At 33.7% G+C, this 12876-nt stretch overlaps 1 protein-coding gene across 1 annotated transcript in view; it reads left to right on the top strand.

The window, feature by feature from the left end:
* LOC129233254 (uncharacterized) overlaps positions 1 to 11941 on the top strand; it is a 34061-nt gene extending 22120 nt beyond the window's left edge. The window contains exons 2-4 of the mRNA XM_054867304.1: positions 6470 to 6610; positions 8946 to 9086; positions 11608 to 11941. Of these exons, the coding sequence (XP_054723279.1) occupies positions 6470 to 6610; positions 8946 to 9086; positions 11608 to 11799 (474 nt within the window). The 3' untranslated portion in view covers positions 11800 to 11941. The remainder of the gene's footprint in view (positions 1 to 6469; positions 6611 to 8945; positions 9087 to 11607) is intronic.
* Positions 11942 to 12876: the final 935 nt, after the last annotated feature.

Raw genomic sequence — 12876 nt, forward strand, 5'->3', positions numbered from 1 at the left:
TGTGGTGGCAAAGCATTTAATCACACTTCAGGACAAGTTTACGCACTATTTCAATAATACTGACATAGAACAGTATGACTGATTCGCGATTTATTCTCTTCATCTGCGGATGCATCAGTTAAAGACCTTTCTTTGAAGGCGCGAGAAGAATTTATGGACCTCAAGAGCGACCGTACTCTTAAACTTGGATTGAGCGAAGTGTCTCTGGACGAATTTTGGTTGCTGGTTAAGAATGAGTATCCTACCATCTCTTGTCTTGCTATTGATGTGCTGCTACCATTTTAAACTACATATTTTTCCGAACTGAGCTTCTCAGCCCTCACACTTATAAAAAAAACAGCAAGAGATCATCTCTAAAGAGCCTGGATCAAGAACTTCGTGTAGCTTTTTCTAGCATAGAGCTGAACATCAAACGTCTTTGCTCCTCAAGGTAATCTCAAGTGTCTCATTAGTGTCAAACGGAAGTTAGGTGCTTGGTTTTAATTTCTTGCTTGCTTCTTTCTTGATACATTATTTGATAAATCGTTTAACAGCACTGTGCACTTTAATGACATGGTTGACAGAAATGCTTTGAAACATATGAAGCATAATTTTCTGTTAAGTCTGATATAGATAGTTTTGTTGTTCATTATCAACCTCAATACATTCAAAATATTTCTTTTTTCTAAATAAATTTAAATACACTACGTTAGTCATAATTGTTTTATTCATATAAAAAAAAGTCCCTCCTCCCGTCCTTTTACCTGTGAATAATAAAAACATTTCTATATTACCATTGCGAAATTAAGTTCAGTGTGCCCCGTTGATCTAGAAATTTTTTAAGTGTGCCGCAAAGTAAAAAAGGTTGAGAAGCACTGATTTAGATAATACTGAAGCACTATGTTCCTAATTACAAGACATAGTTTTTTTTTTTACTTCATACAATCTAGCTACACTGTTTACAAGAAAATGAAAACATGCAACCTTAAAGACGAACTATCAAACCTGACAATTTGCATATTATAACATTTAATTCATAATGCTTGATACATAAATGTTCAGCCAAATATTAACTGAGATTTCCACATAAAAACAAAGTACACAATAACACTTATTTAAATTTTTTTATAATCTTCAATTCATAAATTTTATAGAATAAAACTAGACACACTTGCACTTTAAATATGTGTTCTATGTAATGTAAAATATTTTCAAATTGCAATAGTTCACAACGAAAAAATTATACTGAAGAAAATAGTTTTTTTTTAACGAGATTTATATGAACTAAATCTCTTTAAAGTAATAGAGTTGCAAAGCGACTTACCTATTCGTCGGTGGTGGTCTTTTGCAGGCTTTGGTCACCAAAAAGGTGATTTTTATGACAGAATAAAATTCTGCCAACAAAAATTACCCATTTGGTAGAAAGAAGAAAAGTATCCAAGAAAAATTACCTACACAAGTTATGCGACGCAATGAAGTTACATGGCGTCCTCTCGGCAATTATTTGGTTTTTAATTTCAGTTTGTATTCCTTCCGCGAGCATGCGTCGAAAATTTGCACTTCGTACTTAAAAATAAGTGACATAGCTTCAAATTCAATCTCATGACGATACATAAGCAAGAAAATATAAGACTTTAACATTATCTTCAGTGAATTCATGCGAGGAACAAAACTTCTACTAATCTCCTTGATGAGTGTTACTTCGCATACATGAGTCAGCAGTTGTTTTCATTGCGTGCTTTCGAAAGTTTCAGTTTAGATTTGCTGCTGAACTATAAAATTGCCGTGTCACCTGCGCATGCGTCGACTCTTACTTTCTTGCTAAACGGGAAACGTTTTTGATTATAGCAGAAAACTGCGGAGGGCGTACGAATCTGTGTATTACGGAAAACTTTTTTGTATATTCAGAGAGTTTTCCGAGATTTTTTACAGTGTATTAATAATATGTATACGATGCTTGTCCGTTCAATTTAGCTTTATTTTAAACTGAGACAGAAAACAACTTATAAAATTTTCTTTTTTTTTATATTATTTACAAACCGCTCCTTGGCTAGAAAACAAATTGAATAGACTGTTTGAATATTTCCTTTTCTCTAGAATAAACTAGCGACCCGTCTCGACCCTGTTCGGGTAAAAAAACTATCAACCTCAAATAAATGTTTATGCAGGTAAATGAATTCATTTGGATGATGTACAGTGACGTTGGCAAAAATTATTGCCCTCTCGCACAGCCACGAATTTGTTTTTTCTTTCTTTCTTTTTTTTTTTTTTTACAAAGAGTCTTAGTTTCAAAATAAACATTAAGTATCAAATTATTAAGAGAGATTTTTGCAACTCATCTAATTTGATAACATATCCTTTCCTAGGTATTTTTCAGTTACTTGTAATAAAAGACTATAGTAATGCTTACCATGCTTACCACCATCTCCTAAACAGGTTTTTATAGTTGTTCTTAAGATACACAGATTGTAAAAGGTTCCTCCTAAAAGGAGACGACTTTAATCAGACTTATGTATATCTGCACTCCTTCCTCTGGGGTACCAAGAGTTTGATAAAAGTCACCGTCAAATACGAAGGTGACACCTCTCATAATTTTGTGTGAACTTTTTTGGCCTTTTCGGGTTCTATCTGCACTTTCGATAGCCGAACTGTGGCTCAACGAACATTCGTCCTACATTATGAGACATCCTATTGATGAAGTTCTCCCACTAGCCCGTTTTTTCTTGTGGAACATACGTAGTCTTTCTGGGGGAGATATTCAAAGTAGTTTAAATGGTAGAATGGTCAGTTTTCCACCTTTAATTAAAATCCCGGCAGTTTCGTAAAAAAAGATCGCAAAAGTTTTTCCAGTTCACTGGGTATGCCGATAAACATTAATTGGCGTTCCTGGTTTTCATGTACCCATCATGTTTTAATATAATTGTTTTCTTTGACTCTGCGGCGTTGAAAGCATAAGATCCCTCTTGCGTGTCCACTTCACTGACAAATGTTGACTTTCTTTTAAATTAGACCTTGGTTCATATCGCTTGACATTGAACAACACTCATAGTATTTCTGCTGACGCACTCCTTGCAATATGTAGTCACAGATATCTTTTTTAAATGTTTGACATAAAGCAATAGGATCTAAAAAAGACATAAAAGTTAAAATATTTATAATAATTTATCTCAGTTTGGAAGCGGAGCCAGAAAGTTACACATATCAAATAATGTTAGTTTCCAAGGTTTTTCTTCCTCTGTAAGACCTAGTTCTACACAGGCTGCTTGATAGGTTTAAACGAACTGGACTTTAATTGTAAAAAGGCTTTTGAAATATGTTGGACCACGAAAATATTCTAAAGGAGTTCTTAAGTGACAAATTTCCGATTGACTAATAGAACGAATGTTGTATGTTCTACTAAGAGTTGAGTCTTTCGCAATCCCAGCATGCCTTTCAACCTCTTGTGTTTCTTTTCTGCGAAAAACTTGCTTTTTTCACATACCTCTATTTTTTTTTTTAATTTCTTTATGACAGGATGTTTTTGAGCGATATTATTTAAATTATATCGTTTTTAAATGCTTAAATACGGTCATCATGAAGAATATTTCTTCAAATAATTTTTATACATTTTTTCCTCTTTGTCTAATTTTTTCCTATCGAATGTTCTTTGTTCGTTATTGTTTCAATTGTTAACTTTGAATGTACGATTATTATGCGAAATTATTTTTTGAGTTGAGAATTTTCTAAACTAAATTTGCTGAAGTTAATTTATCAGCAGATGTTTCTTATTTCGATTTTAGTCGGAATAAAAACCTTAAAGTTTTGCCCGAAATGCTTGCAAAATTACAACTCATAGAAACACGGGTTATTACCGTCTAACTGCACTACTTGAATTCAAACACTAATTTTCCCGCAACCGTATCTCAATTATAATTCGGTAAATGTAATAAATACATAGTTTTGCCTTATCTTGGCGACATTACATAAATGTTTAGCTTTCGGCAGCTCTTATGCTGATACCATGGTTCCACTCCTTTGTATTCAGTTTGAAACGAACCTTCACTCATTTTGTAAATTGCAAAAGCGTTACAATCGGTGATTGTATTTAGGTATATAGGAATAAAACAGTATGAAATATAAACTGGTGGCGAATACACCCTATTGGTTTTAAAAAAATAGCATAAATACATTTATGTATAATTTATAGCCTATGTCACTCAGTATGAATGCACCTTTCACATAGTGAAAGAGATTTTTTCAAACAGTTGCAATGGTTCTGGAGATTACCTGGATCATATAAACATATAAAAATCCACTCTCTCTATATATATAATATTAGTATAGATATATTCGAATCTAGAATAAAAAGCATAGTCCTTAGATTTTACAAAAAAAAAAAAAAAAATGAACGATGATATGAGGGGATATGATTGAAAGATATGAGGGGTGGGAAGCAAGTGAGGGCTCAAGCCCCTCATGCAATGTAATGGAAATTAAATCGGGACTGAATATTTATTCATTGAAATGGATACTTCATTGTATTGGAATTCACTGTAATGAGATTTTATTGTTTTCCAATTTCTTGGTGGCGATAAAAAAAAGTGAGCGTAAAGCATATCTGTTTGCGAAAGTTTGAAGCATTTGCAAAAGACATTTTCCATTGCTTATTTTATAGGTTTTCTGTATCTACAAGTAGTACACTGCTAAAGCTTTGACGTCGTGTTTTTTTGGGAAAACTTGCCGAAGAAAAAAAGGTTTCGGTTCTTCCCTCTGTAAAACAGTAAGCCGTTTTTTAGTAGGCGAGCCCAAAATATGTGTGTTTCAGCAACTTTTTCCTGCTGTGGGAAGAATAAGTAAGCTTCTGAGAGTACTGGGGTTACTCCAAGTGGGACAGTTGGACTAAATTTTTACTAACATTCCTTTTATGTATGCAAACTAACTATGCGAAAAAATTAATAAAATTCTGACTTAGTGCACGAACTTTACTTTTGTTGGCAAAAAAAAAAAAAAAAATTTTCTCCGATAGAGTCTTTTTTTGCTATTTTTTAAATGAAGTACACTTGTCACCTGCATGACACACCTTTGGACATCAGTATTAGAAGTGTTTATCTTGTCAAAAAATCCTCCGACTCTATTGTTATAAGAGGTGGTCCGCTAAGGATATCACGCTTTGAGGACGGAAGGGGGGGGGGGATAGTCGCAAAGTTGCCACAGTTTATGAAAAGAGGGAGGTAGGGGTTAACAAGAAATATGATAATACAAATTTTTTTTTTTAATTTTAAAGTATGATTATGCAAAACAGCGTGACATGTCACAAAGAGAGGGGAGTGAGTGAGATGAGGTGCTACACTTTGTAACAAAGAGGGGAGGGATTTAAATTTGTTGGGAAAGAAAGTGTAATATTATTTGTGGATAGCCTCTAATTTTTTATTAAATGGTACATTTTTTTTGTTAAGTCCTTATTGTTCTTAGCGTTAGTTGTAAACAAAAAAGAACGCTGGGTCATTTCACGGAAAATCAGACATTTATTTTTGCACGTGACATCTTTATATTTAATTTCGAAACTAATGCTTAAAATATGCTCTTTTTTTTTTGCTTGCTGAATACAATGTACCTATAGGGTAACGGCACCATTAACAGACAGTCGTAAGTTTGGATTTAAGTAATAAGTATTTTAGGCGGATAAAACTGATGTCTCTGCCGCCCATGAATACTTGCAACCAATCTAGTGTTATCAGAGTGAATTTTATGAGCCAGCAGGTATTTACAAGGCAGTGGTGAAAGGTTATGAACGGCCACCACGAGGTCTGCCGGTGTTTCACGTTAATTTGAATTTAATAATGTTTTAGATCTAAAAGTGAAGAACCTTTGCACATTTTAAAGAGAAAAGGGGAATTCTGTCTATTACTCATCCTTTCTTCATTCCATCTGTTGCTGGGTATCATCAGAATGGTCGGTGTCTGTTACTGGGGCTCGGACCTTTTTTCGAAATTGATCAAATAACAATCGAGTTAAGCAATTCAAAGGATCCAGAAATGAGTCAAGATGAGATGTAGTTGCATAAGAGAAAAATAGTTTAAAAGTCTAAATACATTAAAAGGCTCAGAAAGTTGAGTTAACCTGAAAGCGGTTTTTTAAGCAGTCTGTTACTGGTACCGTTACCCTATATGTTATTTCTTAGGCAGTTTTGTTTCTACATTTTGAAATAAATTTTAGCTGTCACAAGCAGGACAAATTGTCTGTCCAAGGTATGGTCCTTCTAACCTTGTATAATATGATCTTCTTAAGAAGATATTAAATATTTCTTTTTCAGTTGGTTGAAAGTAAACTTTTCTATTTCAATGAGACTTATTTAAGCAAACATAGCCTCATTTATACTTTTTCAATGTTTACTTTTTAGTATTTGAGACAACTTAATTTTGCAATAAATTTGTTTTAAGTTTATTCCAGCATCAAATCCTATGCTACCATTCGGATTCAAACCAATTAAAAAATCCACTCAATATTTCAGCTCAATGGCTACAGCTATCTGCAAAAAGCATTGGTGGAGGATGCAAAATCTGAAACAGCACGAAGGAAAGGTGCCCAAGAGCTCTGGATGAAAGATCGGAAGGAGGAGGAAAAAGGAAGTTTTGATCAACCAGAGGAAGATGTAGGTATTTTTGTATTAGAACTTCTTTTTCTATTCAGGGCTCACTTGAAGATTAGCAACCACATGCCTTTAAACATATAACGAAACTGGCGACTTCGATATGAAAATGACGCTGTAAAATCCAGGACCTTGGAGTCGGAGGGAAAATGTTCGAATCTAGCTCTGACTCCATCTTCTAAAATTTTAGAGAGTTCGACTCCGACTTCTTTATCCCCAAAATGAGTCCGACTCCGACTCTCCGATACCAATTCTTACTCCATAGACATGACAGAGTTGAGGCTTCGGAGGGTAAATGATCTACTTCGACTCCTACTTTTGGAATTTTAAAGCTTTCAACTACCGAATCGGATTCCCGACTCCTTTGCCTTAAAATCAGTCGTCTGCGACTCCTACTCAGCAGCCAGGAATGCTCTTGATTACGAACTTAAGTTTTGAAAGAAGGGCTCATAATATTAATGGGAAAGTGCTCCATAAACAGACAATATTCTAGGAAGGATTTTAATGTAATTTGTGTAATTTGAAAAGCATCCATGAGACGATCAGAACTAGATCTATGATCAGAACCGGCTTTTGCAAAAAACAGTTGAAGTTCATTTCCTCAATTTGCTTTCAATAATGAAGCATATAAGGCCGCAACATGAAACTAACGTTGATATTTGTAAGAAATTTTGACCTTGTACAGTGATTTTTCAAATCTTAAAATCTTAAAAGCATGCAGAGGGGAAAATGTTATAGTACTAAAACTAAAATAAATAATTAAATTAATTTTATTAGAATAATTTGTCAGACAATATTTCTTGAATCATGTCCAACTCTTATTAAGTAATCTGCAGACGCCCATGAACAAGTTGCTTTATGCTCTAATTAATATTTTGTATATTTGATACAAATATTTCTCCTCGCAGTTTTTATAGTGCACAAAATAACAGGCAAAAGTTGTCCGTCCTTATTATTAAATCTGGTGTTGATATAGAATCCACACCTAAGACTTTTTTTGAAAAACAATTAGAAAAAAAAAGGTGGAAAAGTTTAGAAAAACAAAAGAAGGAGAAGATGAAGAATGATGGAACTAATACCTAATGCTGTTTTTCATTAGTTTTTTGATTAGTAAGTTACAGAATGATACTTTAATAAAAGTTTTTTTTCTTTTCATTTGCTTATTCGTCTTAATAATTTTTCTGTTTGAAAAATCATGTTGCGTAATTCAAGCATTCTAATTGCCGCCGAGTTAACCACTCTGTAAAAAATAAAATCTGCCTAGCAATTTTTTATGCACAAAGTAACAGGCAAAAGTTGTCCCTATTATTAAATCCACACTGTTGATACAAAATCCTCAACTAAGACTCTTGTTTTAAACTGAGGGTTGAAAAGATTCAAAACACAAAAAGAAAATGATGAAGAAGGATAAAATTCTCTACTAATAATTTAATTAGATATCTATAAGGTACAGGTCAACGTAGGAACTCCCTAGGAAACTGGGATTCCATAAACTCGACCAGTAACTGATGCAGCTTCTTCTCATGTATCCTTTATCTTTGACCTTACTAAGTCACTTAGGAAGCTGTATCAGTTAGTAGAAACGTTTATGGAATCCCAGATTTCCTTCTGCTTCTCTTTCTTTCTTTTTTTTTACAGTGTAGAGCAATTTTCAGAACTTAGGTATTCAAAAAACCCTAAGACGATGTATTTTGTGATATGATGAATTGGGTAAGCAATAAAATAATTTGTGGGGAATTTTTCAGCTTTGAAATTCCACTGCGACGAAATAGAAGGACAGGGCCGGATTTGGAAGTGTGGATGCCCCGGGGTAACGAAGGAGTGGAGGCCCCTAATCAGGGTTCGAAAAGATCATCATATTTTCGAAAATATCCGATACTTTGATATATATCCGCATATTTTGATATATATGTATATATTCGATATTTTCGAGCCGTGAAAGTTAGGATATTTTGTAAAAAATTTATTGTGGGGGCCCCTTTGTTGTGGAGGCCCCGGGGCAGTAGCTCCGCCTGCCCTCCCCTAAATCCGGCCCTGAGAAGGGATGTGAAGTGTCGTTTGACGAATTTAGCATGAATTTGATAAAAAATTACTTATGATTGGGTGCAAGTGTTAGCATTCAAAGGAGTTGTTAGCTGTAATAATTTACTTTAGTTTTTTTGCTAATACTCTACTTGGCTCTTAAAACTTCTTAGCAGGGATAAATTTTGCTTACAATCGCACAAACCGTCTTCACATTTGCGATTGTACCAATAATAAAACTTTAAAATAATTATAAAAAGCAATGCTTTTTCTTTACTCAATAGTATGTTTCAAATACATGTCATTTTCCCTCCAGTTTACAGTAGCAAACTTTAGGAGAAAATCCTTGGTAGAAGATGCCAAAATTGATACAGCTCGAAACAAAGAAGCTCAGGAGAATTGGATAAAGGAACTGAAAAAGGATGGAACAGAAAATTTTGACCTCACAGAAGAAGAAGTAAATATAACTATGTCATATTATTTATGAATTTATTTTCTACATAAAGCCTTTGTCGAATTTGTGTTGCAGATTGGTATTCACGCAGGTTAATTTGTTAGAGCTGTTGAGCTTTGATTTGCACATTCCATTATGTTGGAAATAAGATACACTACTTCATGCTCCTCAATGCATCATACACTCCATATGAATAATTTGTAGTTATTAAACTAGTTTGTCATTTATGTCAATATTCTGCAAGTTTTTCTTTCTTAATTGAAGAAGAAATACATTTAATTTACTTGCAGACTGAACAATCGCTGTGGCGATTCAAGGTGCAAAACCTCATCGAAGTGGTTGCCCATTCTCTTCTTTGTACTACTAGGTGCACATAAATGCGGTTTTGTTTGAAAGGAGAGAAAGGCACAAGCTTGATTTTTTGAGCCAAAATAGTCTTGACCATTTTAGTTGAATAAAATTCATTATACTTTTTACTGGTTTTTAATAAGTTTCCGCGGCTGTTCAAGCATTTAATTTTACAAGGTTATGAATTGATCACGTCTTAAAGTTTTAACTAAATCAGTACCATATTTTCATGCTATCACCAAATGCCTTTTTGTATCACTGCCATATCTGAAATGAAATTTCCAGCACTTTACACCAAAAAACTTAAGACATTTCATTGTTTATAAATATTCAAATCAGCAAACGATTATTTTTTTTTATTAATTTTTCAAATTATAAAATGGCTTTAGAAACTTGTTGAAGTTTCCTTTATGTATTTTGCATTGTATTGAAATTTAAATCCTTTATTTTCAGAGGCTTTCCTCCATTCAAATCATTATTCAGTGCTTCATCTCAACTTTTGGTCGATAGCGAATTTTAAATTTGATATTGTTTCTCACGTGATTCATCGAGGCTTTTCTCAAGTCAAATAATAATGTTTCTGTATTTTGCTTTCATTTTTCGTAACTAGAAACGAAGTTTTTAAGAACATCGTCACAAGCGAACTATCCTTTTGCATTTAGAAGAGTGCAGTTTCCTGTAAAAGTTTGCTTTGCAATAACAGTTAATAAGTCACAAGGACAGACATTAAAAGTAGCAGGAATCGATTTAAGAGAATACATTATTTGTCAACACGGCAAATTTTATGTAGCTTGCTCCAAAGTCAGTTCATCAAGCAGCTTAATAATTTTATCACCAGAAAAAAAACTAAAAATATTGTATACAAAGAAGTTCTTGCTTAAACATAGGTATAACAGTAAAATGTGGATGGCCTGTGTTTGCAAAGATAATCAATACTTTAAAAGGATCGTTAATAACAGTTACAGATCGGTTAAGGACAAGGGCACATATATAAGGAGTCCAGGGGCATCGGGATCCTCCCAAAATTAGAAAAAAATATAGGTAATAAGTAATTATTATAGGGGATTTTCGAAACTAGGTGCACCAAGCATTGTTAACCCCTGCTAATTCCGTTACCCGAGCAATGCCGGGTACGGGAATGCTAGTTTTACATAAAAAGAAATTTCAGAAAGATATGGTGCTTGATGGCGTACCTACTGAATTTTATGGTTTTCAAAACCTCATTTGTGATACTAAAGCAGTAAGACGATAAGTAAAATTAGATAAAGAGGAGCTAGCTATAGTTTGTTTCATAACCAAGAGAGATGGTTTGATTCGAGTCAAATTAGAATCTAGATCGAAAACAGCCATGAGTCAAATAGTTCAACTAGCCAAACTATATTTTAAAATAATCAATGTAATTACAGTTTGAGGGCTCAAAAATATTAAAATTTATTTAGCAACTTCTTTTGTTTCGAGGTTTAGATTATGTCGGTTGTTTCAAGATAAATTTACATTTTCAAAATTTTTACATTTAACTATTATTACCTATCGTAGGTAAATTTCATTTTTGAGCTAAAGTTTTTGACTAAGTGAAGAACTATCTTTTTATTTACTGGATAAGAAATGCCTGCATTACTTATTTTTTCCTTATCTATGTAAGAATTAATTCATATGGAAGCAAATTTTTGCAAATATTAACTTCTAATACTTTTCCCTCAATATACGGAGCATCACGATGTTATTCAATTTTGACGCTGGATTCGCCAAATTCAAAGCATGTATGGAACTTTAATGTGTAGTAAGTGTAGTTTATTATTAAAATAATCTTATGCAGTGTGTAATCTACACAAAAGGCCTACTCTTAAATAATATTACATCAATCTATCAAATTTTTATTTTTGATGAAATTATTGTAACTTTTCCCAGTTTTTATGCAATAATTGTCAATTTCAAGGCGCGGGCGAACCCTCAAGATATTCTTTTCTGTCGAAATCCTTTTGCATGACTAAATATCTCTACAAAAGGCAACTTTTCCGGTACGTTATCCGATTTTGATCGTTTATTACGTGATAAAATCCATGACCAGCAGCTTTTCCCATGAAGATAGCAGCTCGTCTTATTGTAATTTATTGATCATAACCTTGTACATTTTTACAATTTTATTTTTAATTTTGCTTGTTATTTCTTAATTTAGGTTCTGATTTTGAGCCAGCTCCCCAACTGTGAATCAAGTGATAAAAATTTAACGACTGTTATATTCTCCACGCAAGATGGCTTATCTTCTCTTCCGGAAATTCTGAAATGTATTGAGGTAAAATTTGATCATCGATCTCTATTATTAAAATCCAACCTTATCAATTTTATTCCGTGCCGGCTCCTGAGGTAGGCAACCTGTGCCACCGCCTAGGGCGGGTGATTTTCGGGGCGGCAAGTTTCATGATGGCAAAATGTAAGAAGGCAAAAAAAAAAAAAAAAAATAAATAAATAAATAAAATTAAAAACTCAATTTTCCCCCTTTGTCTGTCAAAAGGCCGGTATTGATTGGCTATTGAGGGGATTACATCATCAAAGATATCACGTTACCTTAATGATGGTCACGTGACAGTGATGACCTGTAATTTCCAAAAGTCACCAAAGGTGCCATACTTGGAGACATTTGGCGATTCCCTGAGAGTTGCAAAAATTATGTCAAATTGGTCATAGCTCTTTAATTTCGAGCCAAGAAATAAAGCGTCTTGAATTTCGCGACTCCTAGCAAATATAGCAACGCAGGGTTGCCAACCTTGGAGGAACACTTTGAGGAGCATCTGTGGTGATTTTGAAGAGCAATTTAGAATTCTGAGGAGCTGTTCGGTGTTTTGTATAAAAATCAATGAAAATAACTAAAACTACTTATTTAAAATTGTTTTTGAGCTTTAATAATCGTTTGAAAGTACTAGAATAAAAATAATCAGTTTTAAATTAATAAAACAGCTTTAACCACTATTTCAATCTTTGAGTATAAGCATATTTAATTTCCCATATTTACATGTCTGTTATGATAAAATAGCGAAATTTAAGCCTAAACACGTTCGGGCCGAAAATGCGGAGCGAAATATCTTCTTTTGCGGAGCCGCGGAGTTTCTCCATTTTTGAGGAGCAACTCCGCAAAATGCGGAGCAGTTGACAACCCTGTGCATCGTCACTACATGAGGCGTTCTATGTAATTTTGCGTCATCAGGCGACAAGTGCTAAAATTACTGTAGAATCTCGTGCCTGGTTTTTCGCTTGGTGTTTTTTCTTCGTCGAGCCAGAATGTGGCATAGCTTTCTGGATTAGTCCGAGTTATTGAGTGCCGAGTTTTCGAGATTCTATTGTAGTATTTTCTCGAAAGACATAACAATTTTTATTCAGAAATTACAGTTTTCTCTTTGTTCCAAGAATTAAATCGTTCAAGCAGGTTTCTTTTTCAGTAATTAAAATG

This window comes from Uloborus diversus, unplaced genomic scaffold, assembly GCF_026930045.1.
Source record: "Uloborus diversus isolate 005 unplaced genomic scaffold, Udiv.v.3.1 scaffold_292, whole genome shotgun sequence".
Classification (NCBI taxonomy): domain Eukaryota; kingdom Metazoa; phylum Arthropoda; class Arachnida; order Araneae; family Uloboridae; genus Uloborus; species Uloborus diversus.